A 22,835-nucleotide genomic window follows, 5' to 3' on the forward strand; every position below is an offset into this window, starting at 1 on the left:
GTTTTTTTTTTTTTGGGGTGATGTATGGTATTTTTTTTTTTTAATTGTTCCAGGAAGATGTCTAGTTTAGGACACCATCCAAATTCTGGTGGACTTCAGAGACTCTGGCTTAGACCTAAGATGTCTACTCTATATATCTGTTAATCTATTCTGTTTTCTTTCCAACAGTCCCTGTTGAAATATTTTAAAATGAGTTTTTGTGCCTTTCAAAGGGTTTGTTCACTGCACTGCTAGACATCTTTTAAAAACGAAATTCATTTGGTGCTGTGCTACCTAAAACCCTAACCCAGCCAGTAGTAAATACAGACTATTGAACATATGCTTTCTTGGCTAGCAGTCAGACTTCTTTAACAGAGATTCTTTTATGCATACCCTTCCTTTTGAGCTAATGGAATAGTGACAACACGTTTTCTAAAGAAAACCTGTGTATGAGAAAATTGCTTAGACATGCATAATCTTTTTTCAAGAAGCTGTCAAGGATTTGTATTGATGCTTGATGGTATGTTATTAACATGCTTACAAAAATAATTTAAAGGCAGTAGAGCAGAGCTGTTTATACTATTTGTGGTAATATTACCATTACTAATTACATTATATTATAATACTCACTGATATAAATCAACTGCTGGCAATGAAAGGATTAGTGTGGGACGGTATAACAAGCCAAGATTTTAGACCTTTGAGTTCAGTTTGGCATTATCGTGTTGAAAAATGTTTTTCATCATCTTGTTTAATGTGAGTGAAACATTTTTGCTATGCAAATTACTGCAAAGACAGCATTATTTTATTTACTTCTGTTTTCATTTTAGGCGTGGCTTTTGTAGAATTAAACAGCTTGAAGATGGTATAATGGTAAGGCACGTTTATGAAGAAGCACAAAAGGGAAGGGGTCATTTATTTTTTTCTCCATATGGAGGTAATTGATGACAGATAAGACAGTTTAGGGTATGAATCAGCCTTTAACTCATTAATCAAGCAAACCTGTTAATTATATTATTATATATGTGATGGGTTAAAACTCAAGAAAACCAATACTAACATCCAATGTAAGAACTGGGATAAAATCTGTGGTATTCAGAAAATTAAGATTTTTTATAGAAATTAGGTATATGAAGAAATGAAGAGAAATGTCTGTAAAAAATACAGGTTCTTCATGTAAAACTTGACAAAGTTTATTTTTTGAGTTTGTGTGAAGGAAAATTACTAACAGGGGTATCAGTCAGTCTTATCCTAGACATTGTAATCAGCGTAGCTGCTGAAGTTTCTTCCAAGTACTGCTTTGTTTCTTTGATGTCCTGGTGGTCTTCATTCAGACTACTTTATCACTATTATTTATAGTGAGAAAAATAAACTGATCATGTTAATCTCCTGATTTCCTTCTGACTATCGTTAGAAGTTTACATTTCTTTTGAATGGCAGCAGTAATTAACTGTATTCTTCCTCAGTGAGAGAGCTGCTGCTCCCTTGTTCATAAAAGAGAATTGATGTGCTACCTGTGCAAATCTTTACCAGGAAGTCTCAATGTATGTGTTTATACCCAGCAAGGATTTGAACTTGTTGACTTCATAGGATTGGAATCAAAGCATTACATTATGGGGGAAAAAATGAGTATACTGAATCATAGTGCCAATTTCAAAGCTGAATCACATCCACTTTTGGGATTTTAGTAGAATGCAGCTTTTCTTGACTAAGAGTCTTTCCACCATACTAGAGTCCTTTACTGAGATGTAAAGGATTGTCCTTTGCATCAGAATACACTGCCTCTGAGAGAAAATGAGGAAGAGCAATTTTTGTATTAAATTTTTTTTTGGTTAGTTGTTTTTTTCTTTTTTTGTTTTTAGCATACTGTCACTTAGCACTTAGAAATCTCTGGAGAGTACAAAAAGTGTGCTCTTTTTTTTTTTTTTCCTTCTGTTTTTTTCTTTTTTCCCATCACATGTTTGCTAACTTAATGCTGCAGGTCCTGAACCAATCTGTCCCCTGAATGTTGCTGGGGGTGTGTTCATACAACTGACCTTTTTGCAGGTTCACCTGAAGAAAGTTTCACAGACTTGAGAGGTTATACATAGGCCCTTATCATCCACTTTTTCCAAAATGTATCCACAGAACAGATGCAGTGCAATGAACAACAGTGCAAAGAGCCAATCATTGTTGGTCAGGTAGTGGTTTGGATCTTAGATCTTTTTGACCTTAGAGTTACCAGTAAATACTTTACTTGTGTTTTTTCATTGATAAATCACATCTACATTGAGCTAAATTTAAACCACCAATTTATTTCATGTAGGGGTAATCCACATAAGCCTAAATAGTGGTCATCTCTTTCTCAGGAACCACACATTATTCTTTGTCTTACTTATCCTATCTTTCCTTTGCCTTTGAGATGAGGGTGGAAGACTTCACCGATGATAATTTAGGGAACACTGGAGAAGCAAACCACAATAATTTGATATTTGTAGGATGATAATATAATCTTCTATGGCTGAAACCAGTTATAAACTCTCATCATTAACAGTCAGTCCAGAGCCATTTCAGCCATAAAGATTTGCAGTGTACTACAAATACCAAGAGGTATTTAGTTAATAATTGGATTATGTTGCCCTTATGCGTGGATTGAATCTAGATGTCTGTGTTCAAAATAAAAGAAGACTTCTGCAGGAATTATATATTCAGTATCTTACATGTGATAAAGTTTTACATCTGTCAAGTGGTCTCACATCAGGAGATCAGCATTAATTAGACATTACATAGACAATAAGCAGAAGAGAGCAATGAATTGACTGTAAAATATGAAAGGTGAACTTGATCTTATGTTTGCACTGTCTTTGCAGTATTAATTCCTCCTTACATCTCATTTTAACTATTACTAGTGAAGTATCAGAGAACTGAACGATGGAACCTGGGATAAAATCTGGGATTATAGGTCTGTGAGGCAACAGTGATTAAGATATGTGATTCTTATCAGTAAAATTTTTGATGATCCAAGTGTAATGTAGTACAAATACAGAAATGTGTTGTGGAATACACATGCTTTGGGAATCAAAATTATGAAGTCCCTTTCTGCTTTCTTCTGATGAGGGAGAATTTTTCTCTCATCTCCAAAACATTGATGTTGTTAGATTTTCTGTGTTTTGTATTTATTGCTAACACTAATAGCATAGGTAGTTTCTAGACTGGGTTTAAAAGGAAAAAGGGAAAAAGGCAGTGAAAAGCGTACTTCAATTTTTTATCTGACAAAATGTTCATTTGTCTTTCTAAAAACATACTTAATTGCTCACACAGGAAAATAATTGCACATCTTGTGAACCTTTTAGTTCTAACAGTGGCATATTCTTACCTTAATTATTCTTCATTTGTTTTAAAAAAAAAATAATACAGTTTGCCTTTTAAAGTTCTACTTCATCCTTTAGGAAGTGACTGTTCCTGTGTAGGTTTTTTTGCTAGTTTCATTTTTCAAAATATGCAAAATTTCTTATCTTTCTAAATTATGTAGTTGCTGCTTTTTCTTTCTGTTTTTTTTTCTCCTCTTCCATGAGGAGCAACCATCACCAGGTATTGTTTATTTAATATTTTTCTGTGTGTTTTAAAGTACTGTAAGTTACAGCATTTAAACATAAAGATGAGCTGTAAGCAAAAGTATACTGAAGTAAATTTAAACCTGGCCAGCTGGCAAAGAAGAGAACCCAGTGAGTTAATCTGGTGCTGATTCCTCAACAAAGTGTTTACTGTGGATGTGGAGGAACTTTATGTGTGTATATTATTGAGTCAAAGTGCAAATCACTTCATCATCCTTATTTCTCCTTCTTTTTGTCATCTGCTGTGTCTTTTATTTCTTCAATATAATTATAAGATCAGAAGTTTATTATGCTTAAATTTCTCATAAATGAAGGCAATGTTACAGAATCTTCACAGATATTGCAGCATCCTCACAAGAAGATGTAATTCTATGTAAGAATCCATACAGAATTGTATCATTCCTAGACTGTATGCTGGTGCAATACAGTCACTTTCAGGCTCTCTAAATGAACAATTAAGCACCATGGTGTCATGACAGTTTTCCCATCTATATACACATTACTGTGCCATTGAAGAGAAAAAAAAACAACAAAGGAGATTATCCTTGCTAAGACCTATTAATGATCAGCCATAAATGACTGTCATAATTTTTTCTTAGGACAGTGTTAGTACCACGTCATTTGACAGGTTATAGTGTATCTTTTATTTTATTTTTATTTTTATGCAGGAGCCTCATGTTGTAATTCAATGGGAGAAAACTGAGTGGTAGGGTATCAATGCTGCTGTATTGAAGCCATAGCAGCAGTAAATTCCTTTGAATAGAGAATTTTTTGCTAGATTTTGTTGCAAAATGAAGTCTACAAAATTAAGTGGTTTATTACTTGAGGCATACAAGTAATGATTTAATTTTATTCCTCTTAGGCATATCAGACATATGTTGCAGGTTGTGTGAGCCTCAATAGGAGAATAAGGCATTGAACCGTAGTCTCTTAACTCCTGTTTTGCTGGGAGTGAGACACAGGACTGCTCAGTCCCTTGTGGCTTCTTCTATTATTTTCAGTGAAGTTTTTCTGATTATAAAGTTCATGTGTGTGTATTTCAGTTGTGTAATTCTGACAGCTTGACTTCCACAGGCAGTTGTGTAATTTAGACAGCTTAACTTCCATAGGCACTGTCATAACATCTGTCAGAGAAAGAGACCAAAATTAAGTATTAGGTGTCCAGGTAATCAAGATTCTTCAGAATCAGGGTTTTACTTGTGAAATTGAGCTAATTTTTGAGGATAACAAAGTGCAGCAAGCTTTCCTCCTGAGGCAAGGTTATGATTTCTAGTGTCTGTATGTTTTAATATATGATCCTAGTGGAAAAGGAGAGGAAAAAAGCCTAAGAAGTTTGATTAATGGAAGCAGCTTAGAAAGAGCTAAGTATGAGGACTGATCTCAGAGCTCTTAGGCTGGAAAAAACGTCCCATTAATTTTAGTGGGAGTTTTGACTGCACAAGGACTTTCAAGATCAAGTGCTTTCTTGTTCATTAAAGGATAGAAGGTAATTAGAAATAAAGCACAGAAAAGATTTTATATAGTAGTGCTTTTGTCAGCTGAAAAAAATCCATATTATTGTAGGAGTTTTAGGCTAATCTTCTTTCTCCTTTTCTTGCATAAAATGATGACACAGTAGGTTGTTTTCATTATTCTTAGAGGTCTCTGCTTCTATCTGTTCATTTTATTGGGAAAAAGTGATTGGCAAGTTTTTTCTGTTATCTTCCTTGTTGTTGGATCGCAATCTCTTCTTTGATGCTGACTGTCATTTCCCTCTTCCATCCAAGCTGTTTAGTTCAAGATATTCCCATTACATTTTTGTTTGTAAATGTGGGATGATAAATGAAATAAAAAACAAGTGTGCATTTCGGTTGAAAGATTTTGCTGATGTCAGCTCATGAAACAGAGAAACAGGAAGAAAACGATAAAACTGCACTAAGTTTTACTGAAACAAATCTTGCATGTTTTATAATACCTTAAGTTATGTTGACTTTTTAACACCTTTTAGGGAAGCCATATATTCTTAGGACCTTGTGAATCCAGCCCTATATTTTAAATGTATGGCAGTCATGAGCCATTGCAGGAATCATGAATTTAGTCTGTCAGCTGATGGGAGTACTTTCTACACTGACCTCAGGGACAAGGGACTCATCTCCTGTCAGAACTCCATTCTTTGTAATACTTAAAAAATAAGATTTATTTTACTCTTTTTTTACAACTACTTTTTTTCCTCTCCTCTGAATCAAAGCCTTTTTTCCTTCAGCTGTGATTTATTTGTGTGAAGAGTATGGTCCAAGTTTAATTGTGGTTGGAATTGCCACTGGAAGACTGAGAGCAGGGATTGCTTTCTGTACAGCTTTCCATAAGGTGCTGGTGCACACAAAGAAGCTGTAAAAAAGGATGGGGATATTGTGAATCTGTTGCTTCTCTGGTTCTCTTTTCTATCCCTGCCATATGTAATGATCTTAACCATTCCTGAAAACATGGGAAAGTGAGAGAGATATATTTCACTTCTGATGTAGCTGTAGCCTGTTTTCTTTTGTAGAAAAAAGGCGTATTTTACATGATGACATGAATTTGTCTTTTCAATCTGGAAATCGTTATGTGAATGAAATTTTATTCCTACTCGTTCCTGTTTTATTTTGATGGTCTACCTAAGCTTTCAACTAGCTAAGGAGATAGGAGAAACATTCATTGTTTGTGATAGAAATTTGACTTGTAATTCCTTTCCAATTATTTTCAGGAAGCTACTTATTATTAATTTCTGCAAACATGACATTTCTGTAAAGGTGACTTTCTAACAAATAGGGAGGTATTAGGTAATATGAGTATGCTTTCAAGGACTCATCTCTTTATCAAAGTGGATAAAACTGGTCAATATATATTCTAAAAGAGAGCTTGGTCCACAGCGACCTTTAAACCTGTTTAATTCCATTGTCTTTGGGTAAATTGCTCTTTCTTCATTTTTACTCATGAAAATAAGGAAAACAATCATATGTAAAACATCACAGAAGATATAGGCAGATTTTAGAATGGGGCATTCCTGGTGGCTTAACTACATTGTTAAACTCTCCCTGTTGATCTCCATGGATTACTTAAGTGCCTTTTCAGGCAGAGTATAAGACTGAGTAGCATTTCTGCTTGTGTAAGACCAAATAACATTTCTGGTTGCATAAAGCACTTTAATTTGGAGGTTTGTGAGTTGGGTTATTTTGTGGGGTTTTTTCCCCAGTTAAAATTTTAGATGACAAAAAGGGACTTCATGAATTTAGTTGGAAATGTGACTTCAGATATGAGAGGAGAATACTTTTGGTAGATAAAATTCTTAAGATGACTTTTTGCTTTCAAGGGGATTTCTTTGAAAAGCTTTCAGAACTGTGATACAATTCTCCAAGAACACAGAACCTTTTTGAGATATCCAAGGTACCTGTTGGGAGTACTTTGGAAGAGACATGTGTTTTCCATTGCAAGTAAAAGTACTATTTGATGTAAAGTGTTCTGAGGATTTTGCTCACTATAGTGTGGTAAAAGAGTGGATAAACCATTCTGTACAGAATACTAATGTTCTTTCTGAATATGGGGCACAGAGTGCTTGTTTGCAATTTGGGCATATTACTCTGCAGAGAATGGATTTGAAATTGTCCGACTTTCCGAAAACATTACTCTTAATGTAATGTTCTCTCTCAGGGAAGCTTTTTTTTCTCAAATAAAATAGAACAGTGCAAAGGCCTGGTGCTGTGTTGACTGTCGACTTTCTGACTGTCCTTCAAAATGCATGTGTTGTTTTGGCTTAGATAATTCAGAACTATTGTGGTAGTTTTCTGTTGTTGAGTTAAATAAGAACATCAGTTCCTCTCAGAATAAGCAGATTTGAAGGTTCTGAAAACTTAGTAACCTACTGAACTTTCCCTCCACTGTTCTCTCACAGTCATATATACACAGTCTTTATGACTCTAGTCCTCAGAGACGTGATATTTTGGGGTGTGTGTGTATTATACTCAGGAGGGAACCTGAAGCAGTACATAGTGCTATTTATATTCAGTAGTTAGTAACAGGGCATGGACATCCATTAATGCTCACACATTAAGCACAGCTTTAACTGCAGTTTCAAAGATCTGCTGTTTTTGCTTTTTCAAGTCTCAAGGCTGATTAATAATATCTTAATAAAAAGCTTAATAGTGCATTAAACTAAAAAAGGAGAAAAGTTTCTTATTATGAGATAACTTGGTAGATCACTAAACAGAACAATAAAAACCCATCTGAAAATCTGTTGACTGACTACAGCAAAATGTTCAACAATCAACTTTCAGAAACCATAATGGTGTAGCATTTTAAATGTTTACCACTCATATGTTTGGTAACACTAGACTATGACCTCTGAAGCTTGTGAACCCTCATAAAAAGTTATTTATCTGTCTTCAGTAGAAATTTAAGCACACTTTGCTTTCTACAGTACCAATATTGGGCCGTTTGGGGAGGTGGGTGATCTGAAGATCTGTAGAAAGAATGACACATCTTTTTTATTTAAATATTATTGCTTTTTAGGCACTGAATTTTGGAGATATGCCGAAGTACTTGTGGGAGATTTGGGTACCTGACAAACCATGGGTGGTAAGATATCAGATCCACTGCAATAAATAAAATAAGCATTTAATTTTTAAGATAGGTATTTTTGGGCCCTGCTGTCACTGAATTCAATGGACCAAACTCCTGAAGGCTCATAAGAAGTGCAGTACTGAAAATGTATGCAAGTGTGTTCCCATTCTTTTCAATATTGTCACAGTGGTGCAAAGTTGAAGTAATGCCTGTAGTGAACTAGAACTGTGATGGGGGAAGAGAGAATTTTTCAGCTGAAGTTTATAATAAGGCTGTTTCTCTTATCTCTACTCAGACAAGTGAGTGGTTAGTTACTGCCTCTCAGAGCAATTAATGGCTCACTGCTGGACCTACTGAACAGTACCCTTCTCCACACATCCTCTTGAAAGTCTTGTATGACACTTCCTTCTGGACTCCAACCCAGTAAGCCAGGGAAAATAACAACCTCCTTTTGAGCACTATGTGGACTTTTCAGAAAATGAGTCTGGCAGATGCTGTCTGTCCTCCACTATCAGAGTCAAGAATCAGAGAAGAACCAGAGTTCAATGCTTTGATTTCTAAAGCCCTGCATTAAGGAAGAGTCATGGTCTGTTCAGATATGTACTTTTTTTTTTCCAGAAATGCAGTCTAATCTGTCAGTTTCCACACTGGATTTTTGTGCTAAATAAAGAGCTGTAGAATCTGTCCACTATATGTATTTTTTAGGAGTCTCTTCAAAACTAATACCAGAAAAATCCATGTAGAAGATCAGAACTTTCTAGTGTTTTAAAGGTTGAAAGCAATAAATGCAATTTAAATGTAGATGCATCTTATTATATATTTAATTATATTTGTTCAACTATTTAAACAATAAATTTACAGTAAAATTTATTTCCTTTGTAATATAGGCTTCATTCCCCAAAATTAAACATTTTTTGGCACTTCCTTTAAGCTACATCAGAAGACAATTTCCTGGAAACTGGAGTTTCCTATATGAGATTATAAATTTAAAACTACATTTCTAACTACCTACTGCGTGTTTGAATATTTAGCCTAAATAGTAGGACACATTAGCTTCAGTGTAGTGTTCAGAGATCAGGCAATTGTTTTAATTTTTTTAGTGTAAAATATTCTGAATAAACTTTGCTGAATCCCTTTTAGTGTAGTATAAAATTGGTCTAGATTAAAACCCCCTAGATATCTATCCGTCCCCTTTCTAATGATAGAGAATAAAGTGATTAGAAATTAATTGATTGCCGCAAGAATTTTGAAGGAAATTTTCAGTAAAACAATGGCATTAGACACAGTTGAAGCCAATTAATTTCAAGTGAACGGAGTAATAAGTGGAATTCACCGTTGAACTAGATGGTCATTTTAAGTCCTTTCCAGTTGAAATATTTTATTCCATTCTATTTATTGCCCAACACTGGAAATCTATGTGCCTATAGCTATTTATAAATTCTTTTTTGCAGGAATAGATAATGGTTGGGGATCACTCTGGTGGATTCAGGCAATGGAACATCATGTGAGACTAAACATGCACACGTGTTCTAAGCTCAGCTTTGGTATATCCCCTTTTGTATTGGTCCTGAGTACAGTGTTTTAGCAGAAGCTGTCAAACCAAATATTTCATTTAATTGTATATTAATTTTAAAATAAAGAGTTGTACTGTATTAATTTATTTAAATCGAAGAGCAATATATATGTAATGCTCCATGTTCAAGTCCATTTTTCAGGGAAAAGTATATTCTACACATCACACCAGCTTGCAAAAGCTGGTTTTCTAAGAGCTACAGATGTTAGGGAAATGTATTTCAGGAAGGTAGATGTTAATTATCAGAAAGTAAGTACTAAAGTAACTAAACAGGAAGAAAGTTCTAAGCTTGTAAGCTAAGTTCTGGAACATTTTATGTAACTCTCTTAGCCTTTCCCTAAGAATTGTCTTTGTCAGACAATTGTTTTACAGCTAGGTTCAATACTTCAAGAGATTTTTTTAAATTAATGAAATATTTCTCACTCTTGTTCTAGGTTTTAAAAAATGGAAAAAGGTGTTCTCTTTACTCTACTAGCTGATATTGGACATGGAAAACCTTTAGTTTTTTGTTTTGTTTTTGATAGGTGAAAACAATAGCCTGTCTAATCTGTTTAATTAAGGCTTCTTTTCTGTGCCTGTGAATGCTAGGCTTTGAAAAAATCCTCCAAGCTGTTACTTATGTAAAGCACTTTACGTGCTCTAATATGTTTTTCATCATTTTAGTATTGAGAGATGCTCACAATCTGAGAATATCTAAGTAATGTTGATGATCTCTAGAGTGAATGAGGAATGCACATTTTTCAGTGCGTTATTGAGTATGAATAAGTTGTCTTTTATTCTTGCTTTTTAAAAAAACAGCCGAATACCTGTGAGTACTTTGCATATCTAAATAGCAATTATACAACCTCTTTCAAAAGGATTCTTGGAAAAGCAAATCTCCATTAACATTGTATCTAATAGAATAAAAAAGCCTTAAAACAAGTTTCAGACCTAATGGATTTTCTATTTCTTGAAGTTCAATTTCAGTCATTTCAGCCTTTAATATTTGTGGTAGATGGTCCTAAATACTAGATGCTGAAGTGCTTAGATAAGTGTCTCATGTAGGTGATAAACTGCAGTGCAGACAGCACGATTTTGTGGGGGAACTGGGCTGGGATGGGATGGATGCAGGAATGGAGACACAGCACCCAGTGATGAATAATCTAAAATGTATTTAGGATGTAGGAGAGATGAGAGCACGTGGATAGCACTTTGTCTTTTAATAAGGCTATTCTACAACAGGCACACAGTCACACATGCACAGACACACACAGCACTTAAAGCTGCATTTCCTTCAGCCCAATTCAAACCAGCGTGCAGTGCAACAGGACACACTCCACCTGCACATCCTAGCTGCCCCTAGCTGTCAACTGGACTCTTGTGTGTGTGCTTAAGGCTTAGTCTTTTGTGGGATGCTGGGTGCCCATGGATGTGTTCACTCATGAAGAGTTAAGTGTCTTAACTGCCTGTGGCTTTATGTATCATACTGTTGGTGTAAGCCTCTATAAACCAAGCCAGTGAGCCTGCAGCCTCACTTGTCATGTGTGCTCAGGCCATTGTCCTTGATATCATCCACATGTAAGGCCAACTAGCAGTTTTCATAGAGGTTATTATCACTCTGTTCTCCCAACCCAAATCTGTTACAATGTGTGAAGTCAGCAACAATTATGTAACAGAGTTTCTCTACTGCAGCTTTGTCTTGCATCTCATGCTATGTTAATTTTATTATTTGCAGATGGGCAGCTGTAGTCGTGGTTCCATTTATCTAAGCTGTGCTTTTGGGTAAATTCTTGTCTTGTGTCATGTGATCAAAACAATCCTTTCTAGGAATATAATGACACTTTGGCATTGACAACATTAGCATCTGTTCCTTGGGGGTGGAAAACCTGCTTCCCACCCCAACACATTAATACACAAATCTGGAAATATACTTGTATAGGAGGAAGAAAACAAAGACAAAAAATAAAAACTACAAAAACAACAACAACAACAACAACAACAAAAACACAAACAAAAAACAAAACCAAAAAACAAAAAGCAGACAAAGAAGTAAGATTTGTGGAGGATATCATATGAGCATGAATCTTGTGACTGAGGTTGACCTAAATTAACAGAATCTTTCTTTGAGAGAGGAAAGAGATGGAGACTCTAGGATATTGGCTTAGTTTAAAGGAAAGAATACAAGACTATTCAAATATCTTACTTGATAATGTATCACATATTGATTTCCAAACAATAGATTGTGGAGGAATACTTTTTTCTGGTGAAAAAAATAACCAAAACCCCACAAAAACAAAACAAGAAAACCTGAAAAAAAAAATATCAACAACAACAACAAAAACCCAGAAAAACCCCAAACTTTTTCTGTGCTGTTCAAGCTAGATGACAACAACAATTTCATTCAGGATTCTGAGAAATGTAATGTTAATTTTAATGTTTGGAGTCTGTGTATACAGATACTGGTATTTATCTTGGCAGAAGTTTTCACAGTTTTTATTGTGTTCTGGTCATAACTTTTTATGCCTATTAACTGGTAAAGGAAGTACCTTAAATTGGATGTAATTCAAGAATGTTGGACAAACAACAATCTTCTTTGTAATTAGATTTTATTATGTCTTTGTTTTCAAAGTAAGCTTCTTTGCAGTTTAGAACTTTCATTAAAATTACTTGGGAAACAGCTCTTTCAAATGCATCTAAATAGATGCTGGTCAATGAGGCACTGCTCTTCTGTCTCAAACATGAAGTGAAACTGAATTTATCTGTTTTTATAAAAATCAGGTTTATATAAAAATAAATATCAACATATATATCTTGACTTCAGTTCTTTCTCTAATTGGTAACATGCAATGTACGATTCTCATTTTTGATTCACCCCATTGGTGTCTGCACCTGCCCTTAGGGATCCAAGCTGTTTTCCACTCCTGCAGTAATTGAAATCAAACTTGTTGCAGTCTGTAATTGATAGTGAATCTAACAATCTAATGTTTTATATGAGACAGATGCACAGCAGAAGCACATGAAGCAGCATATGGATAAGCAAGTGCCCTACTGGGGTAAAGATAGATCCATTCTTATTTTGTTAAACAATACTCCAATACTTTGATCAAATAGTTCACCTACATTTTAGTAAATTAAGAGACATGTGTAGAACATTTGGAGTATATGTGCTGTATTAATAGAAATGGTTAGACCTCATCTTTCAGTCCTCATGAAGAACTGTACTTCCAGACTCTGGAAAATTTTGCTTTACCTGCTCTTTTCTCTTGAGCTGTTAAAGAAAAGTATTCTAGTTTCTGTCTCACTGTTGTCATGACAGGTCTAATGGTTCATAAGGGAATGTAGACCTAGATCTTCTCTCTCACTCTTGTTTTGGCTTCTAGTGCAAATCATAATCTTGTATAAGGAATGTGTCCTTTTGTCTCTGGGTGAAGCCATTTGCTAAGAATCTGCCATTGGAAGCAGGATGCCGCTGTCTATCAGCAATAGACATGTTCCTGTTTTTCTTTCTCTCTTTAGTCATATAATACTTCCATTTTTAGTGAATAAAATAATAAGGTATTTCTAAGTATTATCCTGTATCTCCCTTTCTCTCTCTCTCTCTCTCTCTCTCCCTCCTATATAATGGAAAAGAGAGCCAGTCATGAATGTTATATTAAATAACACCTTAATATTTTAAAACATGTGGGGTTTCTTTGTTTTTTGGTTTTTTTTTCTTTTCTCTCCTTGTTGGACATCTACTCTGGTTTCTACACTAAGAGGGTTATATAGTTTTAATAGCATTCTTCTATCTCTAGCTTCTCTTCGAGACACAACATACTGTAATTAAATATAGAACTAAAAAGATGTTGTAAGTTAATAATAACTGTGTTTGCTGATAGATTTGAGACATTTTGATGCATATTTTCTCAGCAGAAATAGTTGCCTTTGTGGATTGCCTCATATCTGGTTTTGAAAGGAGCCTCACATGTTCCTTCCAGTACTACTGATAACAAGCTGTTATCAGCACATCTGAGTCAAGCAGACTAAAGCTTTGAGCTATTGCATCTGTAACTAAGATTGAAGACATAGCTTAAGTCAAAAATTGCACTTATTATGTGATGTTTCTGACCCTAAGGATGTTGTCCTGTGTAAAGTTTAGCGGGATTACTCCTGGGGTAGCAAAATTCCTTTAGGTATATCTAAATAAATATTAGCTTTCTGGTGAATACTTATAAAGAGATTTGGAGGAAACCTAGTTATTCTGTAACTCCTCAGATAATACCTGGTTTCTCAGGGATCTGAGAAAAAATAGAGGACGAATTAATTTCTTTTCTCTGTTCACAATCACAGTGGAGATTATTCTCATTAAATATTTATCCATCATGGAGGAGGAAGAGAGTTGAGTAATCAAACAGTTGGTGTTAATTTAAATGTCAAACCACAATTAGAAAAAAACATCCTTGCAATCAAATTTTATTGTGGTTTCCCAATTTGTGCTTTGAAAATTCCTTCACTCAAGGGTTTCCACTCTGAGGGAAGTGAGGAGAGTCCCATATGGATTTGGCTCAAATTTCCTGAACTTTTTCCTCTTTTTGAAAAATCCATAAACTTTCTGTGACTTAGTAATCCCTTCACAAGGTTAACTTGAGGCCATTAGTTATTTCTTGCAAATTGATTTTCCTCCAACTTCATCAGCTCCTATTCTGAAAGAATTCTATATTCTCCATTACTTCATGTAAGGTACCTGTTAACAATTTATCCAGCTTTTCAAGCTTTCTCTGAATAGGAGCACAGACTTCCAGCATGCAGAGCCCTTTCCACCATTGTGTCATCTGCAAACATGCAGAGGATGCCCACTGCCTCATGATCCAGATGATTAAGGAAAGCATCAGCTGCAAAGGCATCACTAGCCCCATTAACCATCCCTATAAACAAAATGCCATTGGAACCATTTGAACCTGGCAGTCCAAGCAATCTTTCCAGGCACCTTGTAATCCACCCACTCAAAAGACATTTTCACCAATTTATTGCTGTGGGTAAAATAAATAAATAAATAAAAAAGAAAACCAAACAAACCATAACTAAGATCAAGGAGAGCATTTTTCTCCAAGGCAATGCTCTCATCACAGAAGACAGGTTGATTTGCCCTTGGTAAATGAATGTAGAATCTCCCCTACTCTGTGTGCCTGGGTGTAGCTTCCATGAGGAGCTTTTTTGAGTAGTGAGCCTAGGCTGACTGACCTGCTCAGGTTCCTCCACTAATTGTCCTCCTTTTTCTCAGAAGTGGGTAAATTTTTCTGTCATCAGAAGCCTACCCTAATAACCCAGGCATTTGTAAGACCATAAACAGTGGCTGATGTCCCATACACTTAATTGGTTTGTGCCTCAGTCTTCTACTGGGTATAATTCTTGTCTCCCAGACCCTGGCACAGGCTCAGAGGAGCTGGGAGGTTTGACACAGTCATTACCACTAGAAACTGAAGAAGGCGCCTATTACCTCAGTTTTACCATGTTCTTTGCCACAAGGCTTCCTACTGTTTGAGTGACAGGCCCACATATCCCTTTGTCCTCATTTTGCTGATAGCATAACTTTCTTTTTATGCATTGCAGTCGTCAGTAGTGTGAACTCTAAGGCAGTATTGGCTTTTGTAATTCAGCTGAGCACCGTTAGGATTTCTCTGTTATCTGCACTGACCTTATGCTGTGCCCGTTAGACTTCCTGGGCCTCGCACTGGACTTTTCCTGTGCTTTGAAGAAGTTGTCACTGATGATCAGTCGGCTCTCCTGAGCATCTTTGCCCTCCAGGGCAGCCCTATTAGACCCCACCAAGCAGATCCCTAACAAGTTTAAATCTACTTTTCTGAAGTCTAGGTTTGTAATTTATTTATTTTTTTTTTTTAGTAATAATTTCTACTTTGTGTATTCCCATCAGTTTATCAGCCACCAGTACACTTTTAAATAAAGCCAATCCTTGATGGTGGTCAGAAGTCTCTTCAAATTTTAGTTCTCCACCATTTTTCCCTTTCAGAAGATATTGGAAGTTTTTTTTGTCTCCTCTGAGAACCATCCTTGTGATTGTGAGGCTTTCCCAAATTTTATAAAGGAGGCTTCATTTTCTCTTCTTGATCAATAAGTCTTTAGCAGACACTCATCACTGCAGCCTGATCTTGATACATCAGCTCCATCAGTTAATCACCTGCTCCAGTGCAAGTCTCCATGAATTCAAACTGCCTGTGTCCATAGAATGCAACCTTTCCTCCTCACTTGTCCTATGGCACCTGTATGGAGTCCCTGTGATTATTTTCAATTCCATATGTATTTGTGTACAGGCACTTGAGGTGAGCCCCCGAGCTGCACTGTGTTAAAAGAGCATGATCCCCATGTGTTATGCTTGTGCCTGACACATTTCCACTTTCTCCTGTCTCTCCTTTAAGTCTCAGATCACTTGCTCGCCATCTCTAGATGTCTGAAATGCTTTTCATTAGATTTGCAAGCTTCTCTGCAAGCCTCTTTTAGAGGCTGAGTCTTGGCCCACTTGATTAAATGTATCATGACACAGAAATATTTGGCATATATGTTTACATATATGTACGTATGCATAATATCAGAGATATTAGACACATAACACGTATGTCTATATAGTATCATAGATACAGAATATCTATGCACATATTGTGTCTATCCATCCTTAAATACTGTATGAAAGTTCAGGAAGAGAACAGACACTTTGTGTGTATTGTTCTGCCTTTGTGCACAGCAGGGGAAAGAGGAGAACGTAAGAAACTTCCTAAAGTACTGAATAATTATCTTTTTGATTTGGAGTATTGCCTTCAGCTTTTTATCTCCTACATGACTTACTGGCAGTATTTCCTTTCAATCTGATTTTTCAAATGGTACAATGTGTTTTTGGTTTTTTGAACATCATTGAAATGAGAAACAGAAAACAGTCACACATATGCCTGGCTAATTTGATGGTTATGATTTATTCTTCTTTGTAAAGAAAGTGTTGAAATGTTTTGGAAAGACTGGTCTTGCATAGGAATTCAAAACACAGGAGTTAAATAGATTCAATATTCATATTCTTTTCTTTTAAAACTATAATAATATATAAAATAAATTTAAAATATCATCAGCATGTAGTATTCTAAACATATTTGACATGTAGAACTGAATTCTGATATCAAAAAAGACATTTTTACATACTCCCACAGATTTATTTTCTTTAAAAGCTGTTTTTCTTGGTGGAAAAAAGAAAAAAATATACATATTTGAATATTTTAAGGAAGATACATCTATTATTTTATATTACTAAGATGTCTGTCTTCTCTTGTTTTGTAAGTGGGGTGCAACAGAGGTTATCTAAGTGGGTATTTCTGATATTAATATGAGAAGTCTCTTGGACATTCCTGGGTTTATACCATTCTGTATGCTATTTTGTTTTCTTAAACCAATAATTGCCATTGTAATTGAGACAGATGAGGAAGTATTCATGAGAACAGCTCTTCACAAGTTTTCTTCACCTGTCCCATGCCTAATAAACTATAGAATTACTTTCCATGCTGAAGGAGATTTTTTCAGTTGCATTTTTCCTTGGAAGAGAGAATTAAAAAGAACATTATATTCCAGAATTCAAAGATTTTATGACCTAGTGTTAAATGCAAAGGTGAAGTAGCATAAAAATAGACTAAAATGTGATTCACAATATTAACAATATTAATATTTTTGTGGGGGGTATGAAGGGACATCAACTTGGATTGAATATTATGTTTCAGGTTTTTTTTCCTGTTGATGTCCACCTGAGATGATGTTTCTTCAATTCTTCTAAATATTGACTGTATTGGAGACCATGCAACATGCAGTATATTAAATATTAGCACACCCTGTGATTAGGCAATGGATTGAAGTGTTAAGACTTTGTTGCCTGAAACTGGAGTTTAAATACCTACATTGTGGATACTTAACTTTGGGTGTCTGAGACTAGAGTTGCAACACAGCTTTCAACCTTCAAGAGCATACTGGTTTTCTTTTGTTTGGGTTTTTTTGTGCTGCTTTTTTTTGGCTTGTTGGGCTATTTTTTTGGGGTTTTCTTTTGTGTGGTTTGGGTGTTTTGTTGCTGTTTGTTTTGTTATTTTTTTCCAAATCTTATTCAATAATTTGTTAAAGAAGCTTGGGAAAACTCTGCTCACAGAGGCTGAAGTGGTGTATGGATGCCTAGAGTTTTTGTCCATCTTTTTTATGCCATGTGACATTAGATTATGTCTTCAGCAAGACCTGTAAAAAAACATCCCACATGGTTGTCATTGAAGGCAGAATTTGATAAGTTTTCAAATGCAGAAACTGAATAAGGACATGAAATGTCAGTATAGACTAGCAGGAGTGTTTTGTGAGGATACACAGAGGTGATACAGAAAATGTAATTCGGTACCATCTTTGTCAATGATTGAAGTAGCACAGATAAGGATAACTTTATCCTGATTAAAGTCAGCAGACGTTTGCCATTGACCTTCATAATGCTTCTGGATTTTTACCCACTCTATATGACTAGACTGGAAGTTGGCCAACTAGGTGCTAGTGATTCTTCTCATCAGTAGAAATTTAGTCCGTTTTGGGTAAAACCTTTGTTACTCTTCCTGTCATCAGAGTGAGATACATTGACATTACATATGACCTTTAAAAAGTTTTCCTCATTTGAGATAATTCACCTGATTTGAGCAGAGAGGGATAAAACATTTGTAGTGATTTTAATAGCCTCTGAGGACTAAAAATATGAATAAGAAAGAGGTTTCATTTTTTTTTTCCCCATGCAATATGTATCAGATTAATTGTTTCTGGTTTAGGATTAATGAGGCTTCATAGACAGGGATAAAGTGGATAAGCAGTCACTGATCTTTGTAGGAAAAAAATGGAAAGTATTTTATTCTAAAATGTTTCAACAGTGCTGAGTCTTTGGAATCAATTTTCTGGGTTTAATACAGTGCTGTTTTGAGCTGTCATATTTCTAATATATTGCGGCACTGTAAACCCTCACATCCTGGACCTTCCTTTAGAGGATTGGGTATATATGCCTGGGTACATGAATGTAGCAATCAGGAAATAGCACAAAGTGAAATGGCTGTTACTGCATGTTTTTCAGCTTTGCAATGTATTGCAGATCAAAGGGATTTATTACAAGAGAGGGTTGTTGATTTTGGTTTGGAGTGGGTTTTTTATTCTTTTTGTTTTTCTTTGTTTTCTACTTAGATGATTTTCACTGTGCTTTTTTTTTTTTTTTTCACTCTACCTTTCCATTATCAGAAACATTAATATCTACCCCTCCCTCACTAAATAATTCCATAACATATAGTAAAAGAAATAGTTGCATTTTTTTCATACTCTTTCTGTTTCTCCTCTTCCCAAAATCCAACCTGACCTATGCCAGCTTCTGTTAGGTTCAGAATCAGAGGCTTTAGAAAGATGAAAGCTGCCAAGTGTATTGGCTAGCAATTCATTTGTACACTTTTCAATTTATAGAACCGTCCCTCAGCCTCAGTTTTTAATTTGGTGCTTTAGATGAAATCCTGTTTGGGGAAATCAATGAGAAGTTAACCAAAGCCTAGGCAGCTGCAGTGGTTAGAAGTCGACAGCTTTGATTGCATGCCAAAGTGACATCTAGGTTTAGTTTTTCTGTTTTACTTTTCATTCTCCAACCTTTTGCCATATCACATGACATTATCCTATCAAGCTTTGATACTGGTAGGGAAGAATTTGTGTGCCGAACAGGGCATTGCTTGTTACCTTACACTGCAATTTTACAGTGACAGAAACATCAAACTAAAGAAAATATATAGCAGAAATAGATATTTAACACAATTTCTGACAATGTTACAGCTGCTATGCCTGATGATCTGATGCCCTTCACTGCTGATTACTTAAACCAGGCTATTGATTCAATCGTATCATTGCTTGAAGGTAAAAGGCCAAGGATGAATTTATACAACACAAAAGGATACATACAAAATATATTATTCATATTCACCTCATACAAAATTAGTGTGGGTCAGTTCACATTTTCCACAAGATTTCTTTACCCTTTTTCTGTTTTGAAATATTTAAAATGATCTTGATGAACTAATATGGCTGTTAAACTGAATGATAGCAGTGAAATTAGGACAGATAAAATAATATGATCTGAATTTCTCTCCCCCACCTTAGTAATGTATTTAAACACCTAAACATACATTTAAATGTATGTATAGAATAAATATAAACATACACAATGCAGAAACTGCTGAGGAACACATTGAGTGCAGGTGGTGTGGGGTGCAGCTGCAGTGGGAGCTGCAGATTGAGGTCTGGTTGGGAACCCAAGGCAAGAGGCCGTGAATTGCCCACCCTTTGCACAAGGAAGGGCATGGGGACATGTGGAGACAGCCAGGTGACCGGACACTCAGTGACGCAGCAGGAACCAAGGATGCCAGACTTTGTCAGGCTTGATCAGTGAGGGGATGAAAGCCCAGTGGTTCCTTTGTTCAAGGTCCCTCCTGGGAGGCACCAGCTTCAGCTATTTCTGTGTTACTCCGCTGTGAAAAAATGGTTTTATGGAATGAGACTTCTGAGGCTCTGCCGTGGGAAACCTGGGGTTGAGCCAGTGAGGAAACCTGGTCTGGCTGTGTGACTGGGATCTGTGAGGAGTTAAAAGAGAGACCCATTGAGTCACTGTAGCTGAAAAGGGGCCTTGGTCCCAGCAGGGTCTGTCGGGGCTGGTGGGCGTGTGACTGAAGCAGTGCTTCCTGAATAGTTGAACTGGGATGATTCCTTAACAAAACCAAATAAAGACAGTTCTCAGCTACAGTTATTTACATGTAGCTACGTGTGTGAGCTGTTATTATGATATATTATTACTTGTGTAATAGGTAGTATGAAAAGGTCAGTTAACAAAGTGAGCGAAGTGTCTTGAGAAGCCAAGAGACTTGATAAAAGAATAGATATTTTCTGTGAGCCATATATAAATGCCTAGAGCCATTTTGCCGCATAAATAGAGCCTCCAAATGTCCATGGTACTGAAAACCAGGCTCTGTAAACAGTGTATAAAAGAACAGCTTTTAATGGTACTACAGTGACGCAAAACAAAAGTTAGAGGGAAAAAAAATTGGAGACCATGATGCAGAGAGAAGGTGAGAGTGATGGGTGCCTGCTTAGGCTCTTGAGGTCACTCATTGCAGACATGGGTTAGGAAGTGGGAAAAGCAACCAGCTTTTGATAATGCTGTTGTATTGCAGGTTTGGGTAACACTGAAAGCTCTTTTGGGGAACCTCTTATGTCATGTTTTTATTTTATTCCAGTTGGCTAAATCTGTCCTGCTGAAAGTAGGTCTGAAGGAAGAGTAGGTGTTTGATCTTACTTTGAATAAAGTCAGTACAAAATTAGTTTTGACTTTAGCAGCACAAGTAATGTTCATAGGGAGAAACCATTTAAGCCCTTCCATCACATTTAGAATATTTCCAATATAAAATGGGAATTCACAAACTGAAAGCTTACAGTTTTTAACCTTTGCTTACTTTTTTTTGCTAGTCACTTGTTAGGCACATGAAGATTGCTTAGACATGCTATTATTCACTGTAAGGCTGGAGTTTAATAAAGAGTCAGGAGGAGTAAATTAGATCATCTTTTTGTATCTCTTACTGTACTTTAAATACTACCTCAGTATTAATTCCAGAACATAAGGCCAGAGAATGATTTTCAAATGCTTATAAACTGCTAGTGACCTACTGTTTCAAAAATTATGCCAAGGCTAACTAAGGAAACCCCAAGAGGCTAAGTAAATTATATTAATATTAAAATTATTCATCATTGTCTGTGATTACAGCTCCATATTGTTGTTAAAGAAGTTAACTGAAATCAAGTACGGTATCAGCAAGAAGTGTTTCTTTGAGTTTTGGAGTTGATTTTTTGGGTTTTTTTCCTCATTAATATAAAAAAAATCTCAAGTTGACTCAGAGGATTCCTTCCCTCAATTTTCTTTGGTGTCTTGTTTTCAGCTAGATGAAGTAATTTATTTTTTTAAATCACCATGTTATCTTCTTCTATTTTTTACTTTTTTATGACAGTAGAATTCATGTATGTAGAAAGGTATTTATATTTATCAGAATAAGAAGCATTTTGGATGAGAATTTGTCTTTTGTCTAAAGTTGGAAGTACACCTAAAATTCAAAACTGTAGGAGAGCCAATTCCCAGACATAGATTGATGTTTAAGCAATTGTATATGTCAATTCAAGGGCAAAACCCCCAAATTAATTTATAGGTTCAGTTTCAGAGAGTCTGGAAGTACCTAAGCTTTTTCAGTTAAAGTTAATACTTCTAATAATCTGTCAATGTAGATGCATAGGGACACCACCTAAATTGACTGAACTACACATTTTTCTGTCAAACCAGTGATATCCAAATATGTTTAGACACAAAGAGCTCTTCCCTGTGAATGAGCTCCTTGAGAAGATACATCATCCAGAGGGGGGAATTTAGGAATTGATATCATGTGTTGACTGCGCTGAATACGGTGTGAAGCACCAGCCAACACCTTTGTTTCCCAGAGGTGGACAGATGAAGAGCCAACCTGCAATAGAGGGCTCTGACACAGCTTGTGCAGCACTCTTTTGGGACAGAGCAGGGGCCTATCCAGGGAGGAGCACCACCGTTGTGTGCATCCTTTTACTTTGCATATGAAGAATTAACATATTGAGCATACTGTATTCATTCAGTGAAATTGTTCTGGAAAATAAACTGACATTACAGACATGTAGTGGCTTTCCTTGAAGCTAGTGTAGTTTCTATATGGCAGGGAACACAAGAGTTGGGATGCAGGACAAGAGAGAGCATTCAAATATAAGGAATCATGACTTAGTGGAATATTTTAGGTCAATCTGGTGCTCAATGTGTGTGGACTTTTTTTTTTTAATTTTTTTTTTTTTTTCAGTTCTAATACTGTTTGTGCAAAGATGAAAATGCAAAAGCAGATTTCAAACATGGGCATAGAATCCAGGGCAAGAATTCAAACACATGTTTAAAAAAAAACCGGAAAAGCTAAGCAAAAGAAAAAAATATGTTTTGTGCAGAAATTAAAGGAGAAATTATGTTTTAAGTGGTAGTTTCACAGAGATGTTTAGCTCTAGATTAATAACAT

General features: G+C 35.7%; 1 protein-coding gene across 5 annotated transcripts in view; it reads left to right on the forward strand.

The window, feature by feature from the left end:
* PCDH9 (protocadherin 9) overlaps positions 1-22,835 on the forward strand; it is a 665,972-nt gene that overhangs the window by 287,851 nt on the left and 355,286 nt on the right. For 3 of the 5 annotated variants that reach the window (XM_033514394.1, XM_015627482.2, XM_015627499.3), the window contains exon 2: positions 8,097-8,162. The exons of the other annotated variants lie outside the window; for them this stretch is intronic. In XM_033514394.1, coding sequence (XP_033370285.1) covers positions 8,097-8,162 — 66 coding nt within the window. The remainder of the gene's footprint in view (positions 1-8,096; positions 8,163-22,835) is intronic. 5 annotated transcript variants of the gene reach the window in all.

This window comes from Parus major, chromosome 1, assembly GCF_001522545.3.
Source record: "Parus major isolate Abel chromosome 1, Parus_major1.1, whole genome shotgun sequence".
In the NCBI taxonomy this organism is placed as follows: Eukaryota; Metazoa; Chordata; class Aves; order Passeriformes; family Paridae; genus Parus; species Parus major.